This window comes from Danio rerio, chromosome 8 (assembly GCF_049306965.1).
Source record: "Danio rerio strain Tuebingen ecotype United States chromosome 8, GRCz12tu, whole genome shotgun sequence".
NCBI classification, from domain to species: Eukaryota; Metazoa; Chordata; class Actinopteri; order Cypriniformes; family Danionidae; genus Danio; species Danio rerio.
The window spans coordinates 32,570,271-32,597,518 of record NC_133183.1 but is presented as its reverse complement, the minus strand read 5'-3'; the positions used below and the strand labels follow the sequence as shown (position 1 = coordinate 32,597,518).

Sequence of the window (27,248 nt, the reverse complement as noted above, 5' to 3'; positions counted from 1 at the left end):
GGACGCCTCACACCCAGCACACTACCTGTTCGAACTGTTACCGTCTGGTCGGCGCTTCAGAGCACCAAGCACAAAAACAGACACAGGAAAAGTTTCTTTCCTCAGGCCATCTACCTCATGAACAGTTAAATATCCCATAACTGTGCAATAAATATGCAATACTTTATCATACGCACTTGTACAAAGCACCTTATATCAATATACAATGCAATACTATCTACATTCGCGTTTGTACACAGCACCATATAACCTGTATATTTATAACAAATCTGTACATACAATTCAACATCCAGATTTCTTTACTAAATGCATCTCTGTTTAATGTTTATCATCTTTTTTTTTTCATATTTATTTTGTGCTGTCACTTGTCACTTTATGTACAATGGAAGCTTCTGTAGCCAAAACAAATTCCTTGTGTGTGTGTGAAGCACACTTGTTAATAAAATTGATTCTTATTCTGATTCTGATAAGATTTTTATTGTTTATTAAAACTGTAAAAATGTTTATTAAATATACCATTAAATATTACATTACATATACGTTTCTATTTCAGTACTGATTTCAAATGTAATTTACTTCTGTGATGATTTACAAACCATTGTAATATGCTTTATTAAACCAGTCTGATCTCAGGAGGAAACAACGATTTTATGTTGTGTGAGTTTAATGGCTAATTTGTACTAATTTGCACAAGTTCAGTCATACAAAAATGCACAGTTTTTAAAAGGGAGGTTGTGGCACCCAACCCCACCCATAAACCCAACTGTCATTGGGGGATAACCAAATTGTACTAAATTGTAGAAATGAGATCTCATTGAATAAGCCACTAAGTCAAAAAGTTACAAACTGCCATGAGATAGCGCTGATAAAACCCTGTTAAAGTATCACTCATACCACTACACAATACTTTTTTTCAGAATTCTCTGATTAACTTATTTTGATCATTTAAATGCATCTATCACTAAATAAAACTCCTGGGGGTCCACGTTACTGAGAACTTGACTTGGTCTCTCCATACTACTTGTCTTGCAAAGGAACTAGCGACTGCACTTTCTGAGAAGGTTAAAAAGAGCACACCTCAGCCCATCAATCCTTACAACTTTTTTACAGAGGAGTTGCTGAGTGTTCTCACTAATGGTAATCTCTTTGGAATGAGAATAGCAGTGTATCTGACAAGAACACCATTAAGAAGAAAATAATATCAGCTGAAAGGTCAGTTGGAGTCAAAATGACATCTATCGAGGAACTTTATCAACAACGTTGATGTCTAGGGCAAATAGCATTTTAAGCGATCCAACCCACCCTGGCCATTGTCTTCTTACGCTCATGCCATCAGGCAGACATTACAGAAATCTGAGGAGCAAATCAGTGCGGTTTAATTTTTATCCTGTCATTATAAGACTTATACGTTATTGAATAATACCATATCATTAATGTTATTAAATAGCTAGTATGTAATAATAAATAAATAAATAAATTGCTAAATTAGCACAAAATGTTAATATTATAACTATTATAACAAACGGTGCAATAGTAATTTAAATATTAATTTATTCCAGTCTGTAATTTTTTAAAGTTGGGTTATATTTTATATAACTATAATTTTATATATTTATGAAATGCTAAAAGCTTATTTATTATGCTAGGTTTTTATAGTGTTTGATGTTTTTCATGTTCTTGTTGGGTCTGATGCAACGCAATTTTACTCTGCTTCACAATTTATTGTGAAGTTCTGAATGACAAAAATAAAGAAAACTGAAACTGAACTGTAAAATCATTCATTACTTTCAACCTAATTTCAAAATAAATAAACATTTAGGTCTTAACTGAACCTAAACCTTTTAACTCTTTTATTCTGTTTCTCTTTTTTGCTGAACAGCCTGCATAATCGTAATGATCTCGCATTATGAAATCTGAAAGGGCTGCAAACAACTTTAAAGCCCATTAAAATGTCAACAGATTCCACAGGAAGCCAGAAAAAAACTTTCTGCAACAACCAGAAAAACCGTTTCTTTGGTGTCCATTTGAAGTAACGACACCACTGAAATAGTTTCATGATGATGCTGTTTACTTTTTGCAACTCTTTCCGTCATGGACATCAACCTCTGTAATCAAGAGACTATTCAGCCTTTGGGACATAAGCAAACACAGTGTGTGAAAAATAACTGTGTGGCACACCAACTACGATTTTCTGACTTGTGTTTGTCACATCTGTTTGTTAAGATGTTTTTTTTCTGGTTTTGTCAGGTGTTTTATTTAACAGTGCAGTGTTACTTTATCAAAGTACTAACAGCTATGACATAAAAAAGCATTCAGTTTTCCTAGCCGCGTCTCCTCTTTCAATAAGCAAACTCAGAAAAGATGACTTTTCATATCATTTCATGAGGACTTTAAGCCCCGAAATTGGACTACGTATTAGAAAGCAAAGAATTGTTGAATAATATAAATATAGATTTAAATGTTTTGTGACTGTTTGACAGTGACCAGGAACATATATGACTATACAGTATATGCTGTTGAATTACCACTGTGTACTATATAAAAGAGCACAATATTGTGGGTGTGTGATTTAATGCAAGATGCTTCTCCCATCACATGACAAACTAAAGAAATAATGATAGGCACAAAAGAAACAATGATAGATAGAAAAAGAAGAATGATGGAACCATAAAACTATAAATATAACAATAGAGCAATACAATGTAAACAACAGATGGCTAAAGCTATGGCTATAACAATTCATTCATTTATTCATTCATACATTCATTTATTTTCTTTTCGCCTTAGTCCCTTTATTAATCTGGGGTCACCACAGCGGAATGAACCGCCAACTTATCCAGCACATGTTTTACGCAGCAGATGCCCCTCCAGCTGCAACCCATCACTGGGAAAGCTATAACAGAAAAAGTTTAAAGTAACATATAGCCTAATTATTTATTTAACAATGAAATGTCATAAAGGGCTGCTTTCTTTTTCGCTGCCACACCAAATACTCTTTTCTGACTTGTGTCGTGGAAAGCAGCAAATTCCCTAGGAATATCAACACTTTAGTTGTTTTGTGACCATTTAAGAGTAACCAAAAGTCTGTAGCACAAAGAGTTTAGGTTTTATACCCTGAGCTTTTGGACTTAAGACGGAGGGTTGGTTTTGATTGGGTTTTATTACCTGGGTAACTTACACTACCTAGCTAACCTGCTCAGAAGCAGGTTTAATTAAAGGTTAGAGATCGCAAAAACAGACTGCACCAATTAGTTGTGAGAAAAATCACAATCAGTGTACACCACCGGGAGTGGCTTTATATGCATCAGATATACTGTATGTGTCTACAGTATATCTGATGCATATAAAGCCACTCCCGGTCGCCGAGCACATTGCTTTAAACTTCCATTCACACATTCATTTCCGAGTCTTGCTGCTGATGCTACAATTTTGCCATTTTGTGTTATTGGACTTTCAGACTGTTCTGTTTTTTTATTTAGTTGCTGCCTGCTCTGACGTTTTGACTGTTAAACGAATTACGATTTTGTATTGTTTCTATTGCTCTGTCTATTGCACACATTCACATTCAACCTGATCACACATTCAACCTGATCTTAACCAGGATGGATTTGTTTGGATTACTCAGCATCCTGGAGTTTGTTCAACTTATGTTGAGCAACAGTTCTCAGAAATGCATCTTCCTATTTATAGGTTTATCACCGTTCTAAATCAAATAGCACATTACTGTGTAATTTAAAACACAATGCTCCTCCAATCAAATAACAAATGACAGAATGAATACTCTCTACAACAGTTACAGTGGGAAAAACACGTATTAAATATGTGATTTTTTTCCTGGGAATAATATTTCTAAAGGAGCTGTTGACATGTAATTGAACTAGATTTTGGTAAAAAAAAAAAATAAATAAATAAAACAACACAAACATAAAAATAAAACAAAATAAACTGACAAATTAGTTATGTATAATAACAATAGAATGACACAAAGAGAAAGTACTGAACTAGTTAATACATCATAGAATTTTTTTTAAAATGATGGTAGCTTAAAGACGAATCTCATATGGAGAATGAAGTCACATGCATTGCTCAGGTGTGAGTCTCAGACTTCATGTAAAAATCTTAATGGTTCTGTGGGTTTTATCTATCCAAACTGATTTCTTTTGTATCTTTCTATTGGATTCGAGTCAGGTGATTGGCTGGGTCATTCTACAGCTTTACTTTCTTTCTCTGAAAGCATTTGAGAGTGTCCTTGACTGTGTTTTGGATCATTGTCTTGCTGAAATGTCCACCCTGGTTTTATCTTCATCATCCTGCTAATGTAGATGTTGGACTGAAGCAGCCAATAATAGTTTACCATAACAAAGGGCAGAGGGTTGCTAAAGAACTACTGGGAGATTTCAGCTGCTGTCTGGGCTTTCACTGCCTTTCTACACCTCCCTTTCTCCATGCCTTCAATAATTTTTTCTTTCTCATTTCATTTTATTACATATAACTTAATTTGTAAACTAATTAGATGTGTTTTCTTTGCATATATGGAATTATGGGGTTGTTATCAACATCTGGTGAAAATTGCAAGTCAACAGCACCTTTAGAAATATGTTTTCTGAGAAAAATTGTTTTCAACATACTTATTTTCCCCACCATAGAAAGAATCTAAACATGACAGATTGAAGGCTAAAGATATAGCTAGAATGCTAATGTGATCAAAACAGACTAAATGGTAAAATAAAAGTGTAAAATGATATACACTCAAAAACATTTTTTGCTGCTTATTCAAACAACTTAAATAACAATAGCGGAAACATCACAATTCTTGATTTTTTTTTTTTTTTTTGGGCGATTGGGTTGGGGCAACTTAATTGTTTTATGTTCATTCCACTTAAATTTATAAAAATCAATTAAGTTAACTTAATCGGTTTGTGTCTGGACAATATGAAGAAATTGTGTGGAACCCTGCATTTTTTTACAATATATAAACTAAAATGAATAAAAGATCTAACAATAACACATATAAAACGATAAAAAAATACATTAAGATAATAAAATAGAAGAAAATGTTTTTTCTACTATTTTCTGACTTGAGTCTGTTGCAATTGTTTGTTGAGGTCTTTAAGCTCAGAAAGAAAAATAAAAAAGGGTTCAAATGATTTGTGATGGTCTGACACATCTTTCTATATACATGGGTTTACCGCTGTGCAGTATTAAATAGCCCATCATTGTGTTTGTGTGACTGGAAGCGGGATTCTCCTCCCCTCAAATGACAGTGGAAAAGATTTGCTCTCTGCCCTGCAGCTGGTGATGGTGCTGCAGTTCTCTCTAGGGCCGTGCCAGCTGGAATTATGCCAGCCTGGCTTCGGTCCTGCCCCCATTTACACAGTACAACCCCCAGGACAACAGGTGACACGCAAACAGTCATACATACAGTACAGAAAGGGCTTGTTAGCCTGTCTTAGGGCATCGGTAGAGCAAAATTAAAGCTTAACAGACCACATAAGTAGACTGTTTGAAAAGAAGCAAATTACATGCAGCCGCCGCTACTGCTGTCAGGCTTTACTCGCACATGGCGCACGTTTGATGTTGTATGAGCGGTATTTCTGATGTTGAGGCTTTCCTTGGATTTATGGGCTCTGGCAGATGATAAAAAAGAAAAAAAACAACAACACAAAGGATAAGAGCAGGCAAAATACCTCTCGCCATTTCCAAAGTCTTACTGAACACAATCTACAGATTCCGCCTGAAAGCCTCAAAATAATAACGAGTGTTCTGAGAATGGTTATATAATTTAAAGGTAAAGTCCAATTTCACACATTATCAGGATTTGTAAGGATTCCCGAGCAACGGGGTTGTACAGCATTTTTTTTTTAACAGAATTCTAAATTTGTATTAAGATAGCAAACCAGATACAGAATTTTAGTTCAAGTTTAAATATAGGGAATTAAAACTAAAATAAACTGTAACAGAAGTTCAGGCTGAAAGACAGGCAGATATGAGAGAATTCAAATGGATTTCAAGATACAATTAAACAAACGTTAAAGCAAACGATGGACAGAAGGAATGAATGAAATGATAGGATAAAAGAATGAACAATTAATAGAATGATCGGAAAAAAGTGTCAATAGTATACAGGGCTGCACAATAGACAGACAGACAGACAGACATTGTCTTGCTGAAATGTCCACTCTGATAATGTAGATGTTGGACAGAAGCAGCTATTATTAATTTACAAGGACAACAGGGTTGCTGAATAACTACTGGGAGATTTCAGCTGCTGTCTGGACATTCACTGCCTTTCTACTCCTTCCTTTCTTTATGTGTTTAATACTTTCCCCCTGCATCATTTCATCATGCATAACTTTATTTTTTAACTAATTAGATTTGTTTTCTTTGCATATATGGATTTATTTGGTTGTTACCAACATCTAGAGAAAATTTCAAATTAACAGCACCTTTAGAAATATGTTTTCTGAGAAAAATAGTGACAATCAATACTTATAATATTTTACACACTTTAGATAGATAAGATATAGGACAGATAGATTTGAAAGGTAGCCAATCATTGAGTGCTCAAATGTTTCCCTAATGCTGCCATGCGGAACCCACAAAGCCTGAAAAAAAAAACTGTATCCATTTTGTTCAGGCTCAAACCAGCATAAAGTCAAAAGTCTGTGTGGACTTTAACAAAGAAGTGTTTATTTTAATAATACAGACAGGATTAGGTTGTCTGCCAGGACCAGTCTGTTCCTAAGAGATGACTTTAACACCCAGTAGAGGAAAGGGAAACCTGCCAGATTTAAGTAAAAACTGTAAGAACCACCTGATCTCCCTCACTGACTGCTTCTGTCCACCGTATTCCCACAAAGTCAAACTCAATCCACTTCACACCCACCAAGCACAACACTTTTGATTGATCACAACATTAATCGCCTTTTTACCTCGGTCTGAAAACTCTTATGGAAATCTGATATATATGAACATACAGTTGAAGTCAGAATTATTAGCCCTTCTGTGATTTGTTTTCTTTTCAAATATTTCCCAAATAAACAGGAACATTTTTTCCACAGTATTTCCTATAATTTTTGTTCATCTGGAGAAGTCTTATTTGTTTTATTTCGGCTAGAATAAAAGCACTTTTGTTTTAATCCATTTTAAGGTCAATATTTTTAGGGCCCTTAAGCAATTTTTTTTCTCGATTGTCTACCGAACAAACCATTGTTATACAATGACCTGCCTAATTATCCTAACTTGCCTAATTAAACCAATTAACCTAGTTAAGCCTTTAAATGAAGCTGAATACTAGTATCTTAAAAAAATGTAACCATTATGTACTGTCATTATGGCAAAGATAAAAGAAATCAGTTAATAGAAATTAGTCATTAAAATTATTCTTCAGAATTGTTTATATTGCTTTATATTGTATAATGTTATAGAGTTTATGTTTAGAAATGTGCTCTAGTGAGGAGAAAAATATACAGAGGGGCTAATAATTCTGACTTCCACTGTATAATAAATATTATACTTATTAGATATTGTAAATACATCTGATTGTGTACATACTTTAATTCCACTGGTTGAGGAATAATTCTTTAAATTGCCATTTTTTAAATATATGTTGCATATATGACATATACTATATATATTCTATATTTGAGAAATACAAACAAGAACTTGTATGTCATAAATATGTATTAATATAAATATTATAAATATTTGTATATTTATTCATGTCATATTTGGTAAAGGAAAAGTTGAATTCTGATATATGGAAAAGACATGTATTCACACAGAAAAGGTTTAAGGAAACATTTTTATAATTAAGGGATGTGTTTTTCATTTTTGCTAAATAACCTCTGGCATGGAACCATCTCTTTTGTGATTATCTATGACGCTTATGTAAGTCCCTTTAATTTTAGAGTAAATTCATATTAAAATGCTGCCTCTGGGGTTTTCAATAATATCAGACAGTGGTACGGCATGTGCCTGTTTGGCAAACACACGTGGCTGTGCTGCCTGCTGATGTTTACATGCGGGACGGGCACTAGCTGAGCGTGACTGAGATTTTCAAGGGCTCAAATCTGCGCATCACACTGATCTCTCTCTCTCTGGGAAACGGATCTAATGGAGACCGTTTAAAATATCTTGCAAGACTGGACCGTTTGGTTTATGAACTACTCGAGGGAATCAGATTAAGGTTGTTGAAAGGAATTTGGAAAAGGCATAGGCAGTCTGGCTTCCCACTGGTATAAATCATGACGCTGCTGTCACTGAAATGCAACTTTACACTGATCATTCGCAATTTGTTTGTGGCGTGCTGAGTTCGCAGCTCTGCTTTTTCTCTCTATTTCTCTCTCTCTCTCTCTCTCTCTGTCTACTTACGTAATGACAGCTTGGACTGAACTGACGATGAGCTCTTTAATGCTTGAAAAAAGAGAAATTTGCTCTTGTCTCTGAAGTCGTCTACCGGTTTCAGTAATTTCTGTGTCAGACTGCCTTTAGAAAACGTAAATTAAAGAGGTGTTCTGTAAATATCTAGAGTTCCCGATTATAGGCTATGATGCAAAAGTGAGGTAATTAAAGACCTGACAAAACAAAAGATGTGAAATAACATGAACAATGTACTGATGTGTTCAGCTAACCAAAATAAATAACCAAAAATGAACATTTGCTGATAATTTTACCCAAATGGGTGATAACCCTGCAGGCACAGGATACCAACATGACGCTGTATTACCGTTTTACCCTGTCATGGGGAAGTTGGATTTTGTATTGCAAAAAAAAATCAGGTTGAGGTTAGAACCCAACGTCAGACCGAAGTCAATGTCCAACATCCAACCTAAAATCAACCAAATTTCAACATCTAATCATGTTACACCTTGATGTTGTATGGGCGTTACCACTATGACATCTATAAGACATTGGATTTTGGTCACTTTCCAACAAACCCTAAAATCAACCAAATATCAAGCAATTGGACGTCAAAATAACGTTGTCCTCAGATGCTGGCACATTGAATTGTGGTGACCTGATGTTACGATTTAAATCTAACCTCTTATTAACGTCTTATGATGTTGTGTGCCTGCTGAGAAAATGACCCAAAAAGTTACTATTTGATCATAAAATTTTAATTTTTCATCTTTTACAATGTGAAAAATGTTATGTGAAGTACAATATATCGTTTCAGCATTGATATCACAATGTGCAATTCTGCAATAGCCACATCGCAAGATATCCAATGTTGAGATTATAATTGAGCAAGAGCCATAATTTCAAAAACATGAGATTTGTAGTGTTTAACCGTAAAAGATTAACAGTCATGATTTTGCATGTGTTTTAAGACCTGTGACGTTGGACAAGAAGTTGTACCATTTGTAACTTTAATAAATATTTATTTTTATTAACCTATTTATTTATATAAAAAATGCTATAACAGTGCTATTTTACATATGATTATTACATATTATTTTTCATTTCTGCACTTCCCAGAAATCTATAAAGTAATCTGCATTTTTTTTTTGAAGGTCTTAAAGACCTCAACATTTTTTTTTCATTTTGCATTTATATTTGCTCAATTGTATTTATTTATGCTTTAAAACTGTTTATTTTATGCATGATTGATTCACAGTCTAATCTCAAATCAGTCTAAATTAATGAATTCATGCAAATAAGGTTATTCAAACTATCTGATAAAATTCTTATCGCTATCTATCTATCTATCTATCTATCTATCTATCTATCTATCTATCTATCTATATATATATATATATATATATATATATATATAGCAAAAACTAAATATTACAATGTTTTCTTTTTTCAATATAGTGCAGCTATATGCAGTATATATTTGGGGCAGTACGTTTATGTTTTCTCTTGTGCTCATTAAAAACAGTAAAAAAAATAATATCAACATTTTTTACTTTTAATTTATTTCATTTTATTATTATTTTTTTATTTAATTTAATGATTTTCTTTTTGGCTTAGTCCCCTTATTAATCAGGGGTCACCACATCAGTAATTTAATTTATTATTATTTGTATATATTCAACAATGTATCGTCTTGCTGTGTTGACATAGCTGAATGTTTACATTATTGCTCCAGTCTTCAGTATGACATGATTCTTCAGAAATCATTTTAATAATGCTGACTGGATGATCAAGAAGCATTTCTTATTATTACTACTAATGCTGAAAAATGTTGTGCTGCTTAACTTTCTTTTCTCACATCTGAAAAACGTAATGCACTTATGCTGGATTTCTAAACAACAAACAATACATCTTAGCCGTACTTTTAAATTGTAGTGTTTATCATCTAACATGAACAGTAAAGTTGTAAAAGCAGTTGCTGCATGCCCCAGGAATGAGGGCGAGTGATTGTGAAAAAGACAAGATTAAAACCAAACCATTTCTAAATGCATGATTGCTTCACACTGTCACAAGTCAAATAACATCTGCTCTTTGCACTGATGACCCCCAATTCACAAGAAAACACAGGCTTAATATATTAGCTAATGTAAAGCCATTTGCATTGTGACCATCTATTCAAATGCATTTCATCTGAGCTCACATTCACAATGAAGAGCAACTGAATGTGTTTCCATTAGAACCAATATAACCCCAGATGTCTGCTCGTTTGCGTCGAGTGTCATTTTGAATCTTCAGTCTTCCTCTCAATTTGTTTCTTGTAATTAGTTTCTTATCCTTCCCCCAACCAAAAGCCAGGGTCAATTCACCATGCTAGATGACCCCTTTAGGTTAATTAGCCCTCGGCAGGACAACAACACTAATGTGAACTGATGCATAAACACTCTGAGTGGACAGAGAGCGAGCGACTGCACTGCCCCGGGCCGTTCTAGGCCTAAAACACTGAAGATCGGACCAGTCGTATCATGAACAGCATGATAAGAAGAGGTAGAAACCACATGGAGAGCCTACACAAAGATAGTGGAATTGGTATTGTTCTTAGAAAACTATAAACGGAAATACAAAATGGAGTATGTGCACAGCTAGAGTTTTTCAGCCAATGATAAACTTTTTGTGACTATTTTCAATTTCATAAGGTTTCTTTTACAGCATCGATGTTGTCATATAATTACTATACATTCAGTTAAACAGACCTAAGCATTAATTTAGCTGTTCAAGCGTAAAACGAGATGAAAGACCATATAAGAAACTAATGACGTCAACAGGCGAGAGCAGAAACTCTATTGAAATGAAAATACAGGGGTAAAATAAACTGTCATATTTTAAAGACATGGCGGGGGAAATGGAATTTAATGCAGTGCTTCTTGTCCAGTCTGAGACCCACTTTATATCGTATATTTATCAGGCAGTGAATTGAAGGTGCATGTTTAGGGGAAATGAATGATGTTATTCTCTAAAATGTATTTTTAGGTGAAAAGTTAAAACTTTTCTTTTTGTAATGTTTGTAATTTGTAGTGTTAGGTATTAATTGTATGTTTTTGAGTGTAATCGTTTACGTTGGGCAGTTGTTATTACTGTTTCAAGAGTTCACACTTGATGATTGCTAATAAAGCGTGTTTGGCAGGCTGCACCAGTGGCGTTTCTGCTGTGAGGCAACAGTGCTGACCACTGGACCGCCATGCTGCCCTATCAGGAGCAGGGGGAGGAGTAGGGGTGGAAGGGGGGATTCTTCAATATGAAGATGACTAAAGTAAAAAACTCATGTTATTCACAGTCGGGTTAGTATTGGTCTGATTGACGCAATATGTGTAACTGATGCAGGACCAGCCGTGATCAATCATAAGCTCGTGATGCTCCCGAAATTAGTTTATAAATAAACCGCACTTCAAATAACTTTTTATCGACTAGTTGGAGATCATAAGAATTTGATTCCAACTCTGTTCTGATTTGTGTCAATAAAATACATACTGTATTTATCTATATTTAAAATGTCCATATTTTAAACAGTACACTATCCAGCACATTTTAATCACTGCTTTGTTATTAGTGCAGTGAAGACTAGGCATGGGACGATAACCAATTTCAAGGTATACCATGGTTTGGAAAAGTCAAGGTTTTAAAACCGTCACAATTTTCTGCTATACCGTTCCTAAGGTAGGGGTAAGTTTTTTTTTTTATTTACAATTTTTTTGTTAGTTTTTTTAGGACAACAGTATCTCCAACTGAAAAGATATCCAAAGATACCATTTTAAATTGTAAAGAAATCTGTGTTTCTTTGGACTGACAGTGTTTCAATATACTATAATCTTTTTTTATGTTAAGCTGCTTTGACTCAATCTACATTGTAAAAGTGCTATAGAAATAAAGAAAATTTGTTTTCAAAACTAATGAAGTCCAAGTTAGCCTGACATATTTAGAGCTGCAAAATGTTTTAAATGTTTCTCAAAGTAAAATTTATTGCGGAAAAAGCTGTTTTCACCCAAACATATAAAAAGAACTTTTTTTTAGCAGTAATCACAATACCATGAAACTGTGATATTTTTATCCAAGGATATTATACCATCAGAATCTTTTACCAGCCCATACCTACTGAAGACATTTTAATCATAAAATTAAAGTGCATTAGGGCCTGTCAGTTCTTCAGTATCTCTGGTCCTGGGGTATTTTTTCCTGTAGTTTTTCTTTAATGAGGGATAAAGTTCAATATGACGCAAATTTAAATGATTAAGTTTGTTGCAAAAAATGCATATAGATAGAAATATGTATGTACTTTTTGAGGACAGAAAGATGAAATCAATCATGAAATCTTCTATGCTTCAAGGGAGTGGGGGGAGATAGATAGTACTTCAGTTAGACTTTGCTAAATATGATTGTTATAGGTAGAATTTTCTGTAACATCATAAGTAATGTAGATTTTCTGCACAAATTGAGCTAATAAACCTAAAAAAGCTGAATCAATGTGAAAAGATAAGTTCAACAAAGCATTCACAATGGACTGATAATCTATGAGCTCTGAGTTCAGTTTTTAAATGCATCAATTACTTGCAAAAATCAACTTAATTAAGTTGAAAAAAATAAGAACATTAAGTTTAAACTTTCATAACGTGACTGTTGCAACATGCCTTTAACAGATCCTTCACACACTTTAAATGTTTTTTTATAATATGTAACATATTATTTTAGAGAATGAATTCTCTGATAAGAGAGTCATCCTAACTGGTTTAGCAGGCATTTAAAAATGTGAAACTTTCTCAACTCAATCCAAATCAGATAAATGTTAGCAGCTCTGCACAACAGCAAATCCACTAAAAAGACAAAAACCCTTTCATAAAACGTCTATGTTCTTTGTGTCTTTTCTTTTCATTATCCTGCCTACTGTGGGAGAGTGAAATCCTGTGAAAACCCCATCAAACAAACACTACAGTACACAGAAAAGTAAACACTGCAAGAATGCTGTCTTACCCAGATCTCCATGGAAACTGTTGCTGAAGTTGTTAGAGCTTCCCTCACTGGGCCAGATCTTGCGGACACCGCTATTGGCTTCAGAGAGTGCTAACTGCTGCTTGAGACGCTTTTGGGACTGTGGTGTGGGAGGGCTGCCACTCTCGAACGACTGCTGGGAGTGCTGGGATGGAGAGCGGCTCTTCTCTCTGTACATTCGGTAGGCGGTGGGGCTTGGAGACACGTGGCTGGACTGTCCTGAGGAGAAGTCTTCTTCACTTGATGTCAGGTTTTCATTGGAGCTGCAATCTGGCGTGTATCCATCCTCGAAACTCCCAGGTGAGTAAGAGCGCCTGGGCCACGTCAAGTGCAGGTCCTCCCCGTCTCCCATTATGCCTCCAACGTAAACAGTCGTGTAGGGCTGACAGTCAGACTGCTGCCAGTTCTGCTGAGGTGCTCTTCTTCCATTAAGTCTTACCGAACTGTCCTTGAGGAACCCAGGGTTCAAATCAGAGTCCTCGTAATCACAGTTGCAGCCACTGTCTATGGCTCTTTCGTGAGATCGCTCTGGCTTTCGCATGTCTCCAAAAGCGGTGGACAAATTTCCAGGGACAGAATGCAAAGACCTCTTGCGCTCCATTTGCATAGCCTGACTGCCCAAACTACTTATCTTCTCTGAGACGTCTCTATCGTTGACCCGAACAAGACCCTTCTCATGGTGGTACTCCATGTTGACGTAGTAAGGCCTTTCACTTTTTCCTTCGCCAGATGACTGAGAATTGGCTCTTCTTATACGTTCAAAGTTGGAGCGAAGTGCTGCAACTCCCAACCCAGAGGTGACCTTCGGTGGAGACTCTGAAATACCATCCGCATCTTGGGACACAGGTCCACGTCCAGTGATGGCTCTGGGGGATGTTTCAACACTCCTCTTTTTGTATGGAGACATCCCATCAATCTCTCCGTCTCTGTTTTTCTGTTTGTCTAAGTCTGAAATATCACCTCCCACCACCTCAACACATTGCTGAGGCTCACGACTCTCCTCTACTGCTGTCGAATGCTTCAGTTTGGCTGGGAGACACCTGCTTCCATCTGGTTTTTGATGATGGCCATCCATAGATGCTGGCTTTCGCTCACTTTGTGAGACCCTATTGAATCCCCATCGCTGAGAGTCGTGGCTTCTTCGCTCCTTGGCCAAAAGTGTTTGCAGGTAGATCATTCGAAATCGCTCCTTGTTTACTTCCATCTCCAGTCGCCTAATGGAGTTTCGGCATTTCTCCAGTTCTAGCTCGATGTCTCCGACAGAGTTTAAAGACATCTCAGGAGGGTCTGAGTCAGGGAACTGAGCTTTCCAAGCTTCCACAAAACCGACAGGTTCTACCATGATTGCTTACAGCAGGTTTTTCTTACTAGTGGAAAAAAGTGACATTAGAATTCACTTGTTTTTATGTATACACCCAAAGCATAAGTTTATATCCAACATTTGTCCAGTGTACATGCAAAACATCATCTCAACATCTGATAAACACTTACTCAGCTTATCTTGGAAAGACAAACAAGCAGCATAGCAGAAACATCCATGTGCACTTCAAACACCTATTCACATCCCATGTCGTTTAAATGGCAAATGATGATCCCTTGTGAACAGATTCGGGTGCAAAATTCACATATTATTCATATCAGCTGCTTAAAAAGATTAGGTTTGCTAATGTATCCTAAGAAGTTATCAGGAAAATAGCGCTGTTATTTTCTCAGTCGTCCGTATTTCTCAGAGATATGCTGTACTCCTGCAGAGCGACCACGGGCATCGCTGTCCGACTCTCCATATGATCAGATTGGATCTGCGCTCTCTCTCTCTCTCTCTTTCTCCCTCTCAGCGCTACTGCAGGAAGAGGTGGGACTAGACGAGTACATGATTAATAGTGACTGCTCAGACAATCTCAGTTTAAAGACACAGACTCGGGATTTGGGAGAAAGACAAAAGAAAACGTGCGAAACTGCTAGCGACGTTTAACCAGCACAGATTTAAATCAAGCACTCGTCACCGCGACCCCCAAAATAAAAACATTCGTCTTTCTAAAGTGTTTGTGGCAGAATATGAATGTTTTATCGTTTAAGTTAAAAAATAACATGTTTTACAAACTATGAAGATAAGTTATGCAAAAAAACACGCTATTTTACATTTAAAAACTTGTACACCTGACCGTGCGGTGACGTGTTGTAGGCCTAGTGTCTGTCGTGTGGACTTGTCTCCATCTTGCGTTTCTTTTGGGAGTAGCAGTTTAACGTTTTGTTTTTCTCCTGCGTAAAAACCTGGTCAAAACTTTACCAGTGTTGGACCATTCGCTTTTAGAACAAGATATTTTTTACAACATAGAATTTTTTTTTATTAGAGACTCATATTTTTTGTCATAATTTTGTATTGATTATTTTATGGTATTACTCAAAATGTTAATTCTGAAACTGTAGGCTATCTCTGATATTAACAGTTAATGTTTTATTTGAACAATTCTTTAATACAGCATCAAGAATTCAGTTCTTGATATCAACAAATTTTTAATAGCAACAATTACATTTTCTCATCAACAATTACATTTGTGATATCAACAATTTAATTCCTGATATAAAAAATGTAATTGTTTCTTTACAATTCCATGAATAATATGTTCAATTACATTATTTATATCAACAATTAAATTGTATGAACAATTAAGTTTTTTAAATCAACAATTTAATTCTTGGTATCTTTAATTGTTGATAATAAAAAATGCGGATGCATAAATTGAATTGTAAGTTAGAAAAATATTGTTGATATTAGAAATTACATTTCAACTAAAAACAAAAATCTAATTTTGATACCAATTATAAAAAATATACATTTGAATAGCATGGCAGCCTGGTGACAATTAACTAGAGCAAATATAATCATCAATAATTTAATTATTAATACCAAAATGTAATTTGATATTAAAAGTTGAAATTCAATTCTTGATACAAACTATTACATTTTTATTCATTATTAATATACATTAAATTCTTGATATGACCAATTAAAGTCTTTGTTTTTTAAAAACATTCAAATTTAATAGTTGATATCAATAATTGAGTTAATATGTAATTTCTGATATCAACAATATTTTTTTAAACTAACAAATTCAATTTTTAATATGAACAATATTTTTTCTTATCAAAAATTCAATTTGTGATATAAAAAATTCTATATTTTATATCCAATATATATATATATATATATATATATATATTTATAAACATTTAAATTGTTCACATCAACAAGTCAATTTTGATCATGTTTTGTATTTTACAATATTACTGTTTTTGATCTGTTTTATTAATGTCAATAAATGCAGCATTGATGGGGGATATCTGGCAATGCTTATCATATTACCTTAGATGTTTGAACTCTTAATAAAGAAGAACAAAATTATTAGTTATTCCCGACAAAGTTAACCTTTTTTTCTCTCTCTTTTTCTCTCTAATTATTATTGTCGTTGTTATTATTGTGTTTATATTATTATAACACATATTTTTAAATTATTATTATCATTTTGGCTGTGCAATGTGAAATGCAAACAGCACATATATATTGTATTGTCCCCAAAAGTTAGTAAGTTTTCTCATTTGATTTTCATAAATCTGTTATACAGTAGATATAAAAATTATTTGAAGGACAATTTCTTTTTACATTTTTATTATTTCAACACCATCTCACAAAATTATTATTTATAATCATTAAGTTGTTATAGACTCTAAAAGCTGCTTCGCATTCTGTATTTGAAAAGAATAATACTTTGAAAATAATAATAATGGTTATCACTAATTGATAGGAAGACTGAAGAAAGCAGAGGAAAAAAAACAATAACAAATGACACATTTATTACCTTTTATATTAGCCTTTAAGGACCTGGGTGTAATTTTAATTAAAATTTTTAGATGCACACGTGTGAATTTAAGTTTTTAAAGGGGTGTACAAGTAGAATTCAAATATGTTCCAGGGTTTTCTATTAAGATTAGCTATCGTTTACATGCTGGCAAGAAAAGGTGATTACATGAGAAAAGTGTATCTTAATAATAGATTAATCTAAGTATACATTTATTTACTTATTTATTTATTTATTTATTTATTTATTTATTTTTTATTTATTTATTTATTTATTTATTTTATCATACTAGACTGAATTCTTTAAAATGAACCAAATAAAACGAATGATGCACATTATTATCATGTATGACAATAACAAGAAGCAAGGACACACAAAAGATAAACTTTATTTATGTTTAAGGATACAAAATTAAATTAAAGCTAAGGCTATTGTATTTATTCACTTTCATCATTTTTGAGCCTTGTACAGGGTTTTTTAGGAACATCATAATTTAAAAAGGAAAATTCTTGGAAATACTATCTTAAACACTGGTAAAAGCAAAAATGCACTGTAATGTCAAAAGTGTTATATATTATTATTAATAATCAATAACAATAAACTGATAGAGGCATGTTTTTCATCACACAATGGAATGCACATAATCCATCTGACAAACAACTGATTCATGCAGGATTTTTCAAATAAAAGATCAACTAAAGAATAGTAATTAATATCATACTTAAACTTTCTTTTGACTCATTATGTTATTGGGTTTATAGCAAAAAAGTTAATTTAAACCAGTGTGAACCAGGTTTCGGAAACTTTTATTTTAGTATGTAGACGTACTTCCAACTGAAAGGGGGCATAGGGGGAGTAGGGGGCTTTTTTAGCGTATCATTCCCTCAAAGTAAAAGTGAAAGGGGCGTGGTTAAGAATATTGAGGCTAAAGCTGTCAAACTGACGTCAGAGAAGGACCACCACTATGGAGTCAATCTAGGGCCATATACTGTATACTTGCAAAATAAAAAAATGTTTTGCAAACAAAACATAAAGTTTTGAGCAAAAAAAAAATAAATAAATAAATGCAAATCTCTAAAAATCCCAAAGTGAAAATTAATTTTTGTGAAATAAAAAATATAATTTTGCTAACAAAAACAAAGAACTGCAAAGGAAAAATTACGTTTTGAGAAATAAAAATGAAATTTGCAAACAAAAAAATAGAACTGCAAATATGAAACAAGAAATGCAAAAAAAAAAAAAAAAAAAAAAAAAAAGCAAACAAAAAACTAAAATATTTGCAATAAAAAAATATATACTTTGCAGAACATTTTTATAGAAACCTTTACAAAACACCTCCAGTCAATTGCAAGGCTCATTTTGATTTGCTTTTTAATCAATCGTGAGTTTGACATGTTATTTTATTTTGCACACAAGGGAACTTGGCTGTTTACAGCAGGCCTGGACCTACAGGGCTGTAAAACCACCTCGGTGATACTGTTTCTCCAGGTGATGATGTCACTTAAATGGAGGCAGGTCTGAGTCATTGATTTGAGGGATTTTGTAAAGGCAATGCTTTAAAAATGTTTTTGCAAAAAAAAAAAAAAAAAAAAAACTCCATACACCAATCCAAACGTGAAAGCAACCGGTCAGACATTGATTGAAGATTACGGAATCAGTGTTTTCTTCAGTTTCAACACTTTTTTTTCAGTGGATTAACATGCACAGATTAATTGTTCATCTAAAAAATAAGAATGTTCGCTAGCAAAATAAACACAGTAAATTTGGATTTCACACAGACTTTAAAAGGAGAGAAAAGGATGTATAAATGACAGAAAATAGTGTGAAAACTGCTAATCAAAACTAGTGTTAGCTTATTACCATAGATATTTACACTAGATGTCGCCTACTGGAAGGAATGCATCCATAGAGCCGCCATTTTGGTACAGGGTAGCACTCTTATGAAATTAATGTGGACCAAGGTGCAGCGGCAATATACATACACACATATATATATATATATATATATATATATATATATATATATATATATATATATATATATAAGATTAATGGAGAAGTGATCGTACGGGTATTGCCAATAAAGACCGTGTGTTTGTGTGCATGGAAAGTACCCAGGTAGCAAAGAATTCTGGCCCAGATTTGGTATAATGCTGGCACAGCAGGCATTTGTCCGACACTGGCATAAAGCATGTGGGCCAAACATGGCCCGAGTCTTACAGGGGTGGCACCATCCTTAAGGCAGCATTCAGGATATATCAAAAGTAGTATTTGGCCCAGATGTTAAAAATGTATGTGTGGGCCCTGTAAGTTTGGCCTACCCAGACCCACTTTTAAAATACAATTATTTTATTTTTGAGTAAAGAATAATTCTACCAATCAGGTTGCTTCGAGAAAAAGCCTGGCCATAAAGCGAAATGCTTCATAAGTTTATCAAATTCATTGCTGTCGTGAAAAACCCACATATCTGGGTGAGTTCAGGACAGTAAATTGGGCCAGATATGGTGGTCTATGTCTGGCCCTTGTATGAAAGACAGAATTGGTCCAATCATGTACCGTAATTCACTGCGGCATGTGGGCCAAACAAAAGCTGATTGTGTGGGCCAGATCGACAGTGGTCTGGATGCAGACCTGATGCAGTGCAATCTGGGCTGCATCCAATGCTTTTTAATACGCTGACATTGCATGGCTAAGTAATGCAATCTCAGCTTGCATCATATAGGCTGCATCCAGATAGTATTGGCCAGATCTGGACCAGAGAAAATTTGCTGTGTGAATATTATCCTCCCTCCCTGTTAAATTGGATCGACTCCATGTCCAGAAAAAACATTCCCATTTACTTCTAATTCTAACAGAGGGAGTGATGTGTTTGTGAATGAATCTCTATTATAAATGATTTATGTAAGCCATCGAAATCCCTGCTTCTCAATGTACATAATATCCACTTTTCTAAGCTAAATAGTATATAAACATTTTAATATTCAATATTTCAGGGTGAAAAGTATGCACGTTAAGGTGCAGGCACTATTAGTGACTTTAAACTAGCCGTCACTTCACTTATCCGACAATAATACAAGTTTCTGGCACCACCATCTTGTTGTAATATTTCATTTACATTTTCGCTGGTTGCAAGTTGGTGCTATACTTTGCCTTTGGGTCAGTAGAGGTAGTGGCTGTATTATCATTATTACATTACATAATGAGCATACAAATTCATAACATATAAAATCGTAAAAAACGAAATCTTACAGATGAAATGTTTTGCCTTTATGCTTTGTTTTCTTTGTTTGCTCGTTACTACACCTGTACACAGCGCAAAAGTCCAACATATTCAAATTGGCTTTGGTCTTGTGGGGTTTAATCCCTTTTGTCTCGGGAGCCCTGTACCAATATGGCGGAGATATTGACGCATGCTCAGTACTCGTATGCGACATTTAGTGTTTATATCTATGGTATATTACAGGATCGGTTTTACAACCTTTCCTCAAGACAATCTTTGATTATCATTTTTAGTGGTTTGTTATTAAACACCAGCTCTAACTGATGCAGAGATTTTGATCTTTTGTTTCTAAAGCAAATTCCACAGAAATAAGTAAATATTGAACAGTTTGCTCCCTCTTTTCCCAGACTGAATCAAATGCATTACTTTGTAACAGCTGCATTGTAAACAAAAGCACACAGTTACACATAATTCACAAGCTTTAGGCTTTAGACCCCAAAACGCAAAGTGATCTATATTTGTTCTGTTTCTGACTTCACGTTGAGTTAAAACACAGAGTCTTTACACAAACACTTTGCTTCCTCCGGATTTCTGTAGTGGTTTACATGAGTCTATAAATGTGCAAAAGAAGAGTAAATCTAACAGGGGCCCTTGGAAAGAAGAATGAGGACAAAATTATAAAGACTGAGAGGAGATTTGATCTGAAAAGAGCAGCAAAATGAATAGTTGGCACGTTGTGTGTGGTGTCGAGTGTGAAAGATCAGACGTTGAGTGAGGAGGTGATTTTGGCCCCTGGATGTTAGCTTCTGGATTTGTCTCAGGTGATGATATTAGGCCCTCTGCGTCCAGTTCGTTCGTGGATGTTGGAGATTTTCAGAGCAATGGCGATGAGAGGACCCAGCACAACCTACAACCATCAAAGATAAGAGATGCACGCCAGTAACATGAGACAAATTACACTAAATTACGTTTTATAAAAAATATTCTTGGCTGAATCAATGACACTTGTGGTATGCATGTTGATTACAAAAAAGTAATTGTCACTTATTGAGATATACTGTGCGTACAGTGGTAGGAAAATGAAACTGAAATGCCTGGTTTTAGACCACAATAATTCTTTGGTATGGTATAGGGCCTCCTTTCGTGGCCAATGCATCATCAATTTGTCTTGGGAACCAAGTGGCCAGAGGGATTTTGAGCCATTATTCTTCTAGAATAGTGGCCAGGTCAATACGTGATGCTGGTGGAGGAAAACATTTCCTGACTCTCCAAAGTAGATCAATAATATTTAGATCTGGTGACTGCGCAGGCCATGGAAGATGTTTAACTTCCCTTTTCATGTTCCTCAAACCACTCTGTCACCTGATTCACTGCACCGCCTTCAGGATACAATGTTTGGACTATTGAGTGCACATGGTCCTTCAGAGTGGTTTAGTAGTACTTGGCAGTGACGGCATATCTAGCACAAGTATTGGGCTGAGGGAATGTCATGATATTGCAACCCAAACCATCACTGATCTACCCCTATGCTACACTTTGGCCATACAACAGTGTGAGTGGTATGCTTCTTTGGGGGCTTCCCCACACTGTGACATACTCCCAGATGTAGGAAAGACAGTGAAGGTGGACTCATCAGAGAACAATACTGTGGCGAGTGAGGTGGGGCCGAGAGCCCTGAGGGTGTGCGAGGTGTGGCGTGAGTGAGATAATCAGGGACACCTGGACGCATCACCTGCCTCGAGTCTCATGGAAGAGCCCTGGAAGCTAAAAGGAGGAGAGACACTAGTGCTGGGAGAGAGAGGACTGGGCCCGGATGTATTGTTTTACTTTTGCTTTCAGCCGTCCGTTTGTTTTTTTTGCTCATTAAACCTATTTAAAAGAGTTACCCAGTTGCCCTCGCCACTCAGAGAGAGGCTGGCAAGGAAAGGATCTGCCTGCAGCTGTAACCCAGTATGAAGTGGAGCAGAGGATGTGGGGCTCACCACCGAAATGGAAAGATCTTAGAGGAGCCATCCCAGAGAGCCCAGGGGAGTCATCACTGTCCGCCATGATGTCGAAGCCTGCGTCCATCCACAAAAGCAGGAGTGGAGCAGAGAATAGAAATGTCGCCAGCCAGGAGATCTGCTACCAAACACCAGAAGACGTACGAGTGGATAGATATTTCTAGAGGGCTTCCTGCACATCGTCAGATTTCTCATCTGGTTGAGGGCCGAGTGGCAGCATGTCTGAAGAACTGAACCCCATTTTTTATGTGGCAAGTAAATCGGGGTCGAGAGCCGAGAGGGTGTGCGAGGAGGGTGGTATGATAGTCAGGGACACCTGGACGCATCACCTGCCTTATGTCTCATGGAGGAGCCCTGGAAGCTAAAAGCAGGAGAGACGCCAGTGCTGGGAGAGAGAGGACCGGGCCCGACATATTGTTTTACTTTTGCTTTTATTTTGATGGCAGTCTCCGTGAAGATTTGGTTGAAGTTACTCCTGTTGGATGTGGTTCTTGCTTCTTGGTCTCCATGAGGAGTGGTTGTCTATTTGTTTTACTTGTTCATTAAATATTAATTAAAAGAGTGTCGGTTCTCCACCTCCTTGTTCCCGAACTTCATTACAAATACATTTTTCACATTGTCCACAGGCCAAGATTTTCACCGCTGGCACCATTGAAACAGATCTTTGGCATTGGCAGGAGTAACCAAAAGTTTGGTTATAGCAGCCCGGCCATGTATATTGACCCTGTGGAACTCCCGACAAACAGGAGAAAAACAAAAGAGTTGAGGTGCACATTTAACTCTGCAGTAATCCATGTTAGCACCCGGACATCCTTTTCAGATAGCTTCCTATTGTGTCCACAGTTACTCCTGTTGGATGTGTGGTTCATGCTTCTTGGTGGTATGATGACATTACCCTGGATACTGTGGCATTTAATAATCACAAGGAATGGCAGACTTGGTCACAGATGCGCCAAAGAGACAAACACCATCAATGTCTTCTTTTGAAGTTTGACACACCACCCACAATGTTGTATGCCATGCAATATTTTCTGCAAAACTGTACTTTTACTCTGCTACTGAAACCTTCACACTCTGCTCATACTAGTGGCATGTACAATCAATGAAGATTGGCCACCAGGCTGCTCAAATTTAGCCATGAATCCTCCAACACTAAATTGGCCAGTTTTTCAGTTTGATTGTTCAAGCCCACAAATAGCAATAGACACACAGAGGGAAATTTAAACAGAGTCTGATTGACAGCCCACATACATGCTTCAGCCCACATTTTTGTGAAACTGCAAAAACATAACTTTTCAATAATAATTACTGTACATTTATTGCATAAATATTGCATTACTACCCATACTGTAAATATCTTTGTAAATATATATCTTTCAAAGCCTGTGAAGTGGACTTTTTCAAAAGCATAATTGCCTATTGAGATACAGTGACAGACTGTGAGCCAAAGTGAAGATCCTGTATTCACCTGAGTCTCTCTGTTGTGTCTTTCAGGGTCTCTCTCGTAGCTTTCAGCATAGATGCGAACGGTTGCTCCTGTTCCAGACCCAGAACCACTGAGCCGAAAGATGATTCGGGATGAATCGGTAAAGATGATCCTTAGGCCCTGCAGGACAAGAACAAAAAGTACGAATGTAGACCATTTAATGCTAATTTAACTCAGGTTAACGGACAGCGTGGTGGTGCAGAGGGTAGTGCCGATGCCTCACAGCAAGAAGGTCACTTATTCAAGCCTGGCTGGGTCAGTTGGTATTTCTTTGTGGAGGTTGCATGTTCTCCCAGTGTTCGCATGAGTTTCCTCCGGGTACTCTGGTTTCCCCCACAAGTCCAAAGACATGTGGTACTGGTGAATTAGGTAAGCTAAATTGTCTGTAGTGTATGAGTGTGAATGAGAGTGTATGGGTGTTTCTCAATGATGCGTTGCAGCTGGAAGGGCATCCGCTGTGTAAAACTTGCTGGATAAGTTTGCGGTTCATTCAGCTATGGTAAAAAGAAATTGAATGAATAAATGAATAATTTTAACACTTGTAGTTCATTACACTGTCCACTAGATGTCAAGGAAAAACTCTTTAAAGATCCAGACTAATTGAAAACTACTTCTTTTAGCAGTCAAAGAGTGACATGATGTGAATAACTACTACATTGAGACAGTAAGTTGAAGAGTGATTAAAAACTCTTATAAGATTTCTTCTCATTAGTTTAAAAAGTAATAATCATGCCACTTTTTGTCGTTTTTGAGTTAGGAATAGTTGTGGCCTAATGGTTATTAAGTTGACCTTCGAAATTGAAAGGTTGCAGGTTCAATTCCTGGTCCCGGCAGACAGACAGACAGACAGACAGTTTAGTAGCCCTGTGAAAGCCTTTGCCTCTGTGAAATTTGCATTCTTTTTCAAATATTTTTTCAAGCGATGTTTAACAGACTGAGATTTTTTTTTAAAGTATTTCCTAAAATATATTTTTTTCTTCTAGGGAAAGTCTTATTTCTTTTTTGTTTGTTTGTTTAAGTCATATCTGTTTAAGGTCAATATCATTATAAAAACCAATGTTGTCCGATGAATTGCTCAATTACCCTAACTTGTCAAGTTAACATAATAACATTAAGCCTTTAAATTGCACTTTAAGCTGAATACAAAAGAAGTATACAAATATTATGTACTGTCACTGTGGCTAATACAAAAGAAGTTAGTTATTAAAAAATAGTAAAACTATTGTCTAATATTACTAATATTAATATTACTATTGTTTAGTAAAACTATTTTATTAAAAATGTGTAGAAAAAAATCGTCTCTCTGTTAAACAACAGTTTAAAAATAATTAAAATTTTAAAGGAGGGGTAATAGTTTTGACTTGGTGTAATAATAAATTTAAACTGTGTGTAACTCATTAAAATAATTCATTGTTCTTTAATTTTGATCTTCACTGCAGACAGACAGGCATGCATCTAGTTTAAAATCCTTAGTCTGAAGTGAAAGGCAGAAGCACTGTTATTAATGGTCTTTTCACAATTAAAATTTGCCACAGGGCTCCTGTGAGGGTTGGGTTTAGGGTAACGCAATATAATAAGTGATTTTTAGAGTATAAAATGCACTGTCCTCATAAACCACCAAAACAAATATGTGTGTGAGAGTGTCTCTCTCTCTCTCTCTATCTTCAGTGGGCCCACAGACATGCAGAGAGGAAAGCAGGACAGCTGACACAATCCTGCAATGGCAGGAATGTCTGTTGTAATAATACACAGTCAGCTGTGGAGACGCCGGCCGGATGACTGAAGAGACACTGACTGAACGTCAGGCCCTGACCCACAGCACCCGTGTGTGTCAAATCACTCCAGATCAGCAGAGAGATCAGAGCTGTTACTGCCTTGTATGCTCACCAAGGCTGCATTTATTAGAAAAAAAAGTAAAAATTAAAACTGTAAATTATTTAAAAATTACAATATTTTTAGCATCATTACTCCAGTCGTCAGCGTCTTATAATCTTTTAGATATCATTCTAACAAGTTGATTTGATAAATTGAGAAACAATTCAGGCTATTATAAATGTTGAAATTCATTTTTTTTAACAGTAATAGTTTTTTTAGCATTCTTTAAAGTAAATAAATGTGAAAGATTTATTTGACAAAACGTTTTTGGAGACACTTTTTTTTTTCCAGTAAATTAAGCATAATTATCCACATCAAACCCCAACTGTAGCCCTTATCCTAGTAGTAACAGTACAGTACATGTTGTTAATTAATATAACTTGGTGGATTTGTAAAAAAAAACCTGTCCTTCGCTATATGCCCTTCGGTCACAGAATGTTTATTTACCGTCTGTTCCTAAAGTGCAGACTGAGATAGGAAAAAAAGGCTTTTAAATATGCAGCACCTGTTGCATGGAATAATCTACAAACAAAGTTGCAGTTTATAGAATTGATTTTACTAAATGTTTTTAAAAAGAGTAAATGATTTAGAAATTGAAACACAGGCTTGTAGATGTTTTGAAAAGTTTGTTTGTCAACATGTTAACTATCAGTTGTTGTTTGTTTATTGTTTGTTAGACCCATGTGACATGTATACTGCCTAATCTTGGCCAGGACACTTTTGTAAAAGAGATTTTTAATCTTAATGTGTCTTTTCTGGTAGAATTAACGGTACAATAATAATAATAATAATAATAATAATAATAATACATTTTTTTCTAACATGACAGTTTAAACTATATTTTGTAAAGTGTCTTTACCATTGCTTTCTATCAATTTTATATGGAAGCTTTTTTTCAGTTCAGAAAGATTATTGTAAATTTTTATTTCACAATTCAGACTTTTTCTTGCATTTTTGAGTTATTAACCCACCTCAGAGAGGAAAAAAAAAATCTTATGAAATTAGTAATATAATAATTATATAATACATATAATAATTAAATTATAAAACAATAATGATGAAAAAATAAATGATGAGGTTTTTTTGATTTAGCAGGAAAAAAATTATTACAAGATATACAGTAAACATGTTTAACAGTATAGCTCAGAGTTTTCAAGATAAAGGTAGGCTAAATAACTGGTAATGATGAGATATATTGTCACATTTTAGAGGCGACATGGTGATGCAGTGGGTAGCACTGTTGCCTCATAGCAAAAAAGTCGCTGGTTCGAGTCCCGGCAGACAGATTCTGAGACATAAATGAGATGAAAAGTAGACGAGGTGTCGAAACGCAAAGGGTAAGCTGTCATGAGCGTCAAGAGGTCAAGGTTTAGCTGGTTAGCCTCCAGTTAGCCCCTACCGGTGGATAC

At 35.4% G+C, this 27,248-nt stretch overlaps 2 protein-coding genes across 4 annotated transcripts in view; both read right to left on the bottom strand.

Moving 5' to 3' along the window:
* si:dkey-91m11.5 overlaps nt 1–15,201 on the bottom strand; it is a 95,368-nt gene extending 80,167 nt beyond the window's left edge. For 2 of the 3 annotated variants that reach the window (XM_005167174.6, XM_073909592.1), the window contains exons 1-2: nt 14,890–15,201; nt 13,381–14,765 (exon numbers count right to left, since the gene is read on the bottom strand). In XM_005167174.6, the coding sequence (XP_005167231.1) occupies nt 13,381–14,740 (1,360 nt within the window). In that variant the 5' untranslated portion in view covers nt 14,741–14,765; nt 14,890–15,201. Of the gene's footprint in view, nt 1–13,380; nt 14,766–14,889 lie in introns of those variants that run through there. The other variant, NM_001123253.1, reaches the window with a different exon arrangement.
* Nucleotides 15,202–21,292: 6,091 nt separating this feature from the next.
* The window catches only part of pgm5 (phosphoglucomutase 5), a 38,610-nt gene continuing 32,654 nt past the window's right edge, over nt 21,293–27,248 (bottom strand). Inside the window, exons 10-11 of the mRNA NM_001126396.1 lie at nt 23,947–24,084; nt 21,293–21,382 (exon numbers count right to left, since the gene is read on the bottom strand). Of these exons, the coding sequence (NP_001119868.1) occupies nt 21,293–21,382; nt 23,947–24,084 (228 nt within the window). The remainder of the gene's footprint in view (nt 21,383–23,946; nt 24,085–27,248) is intronic.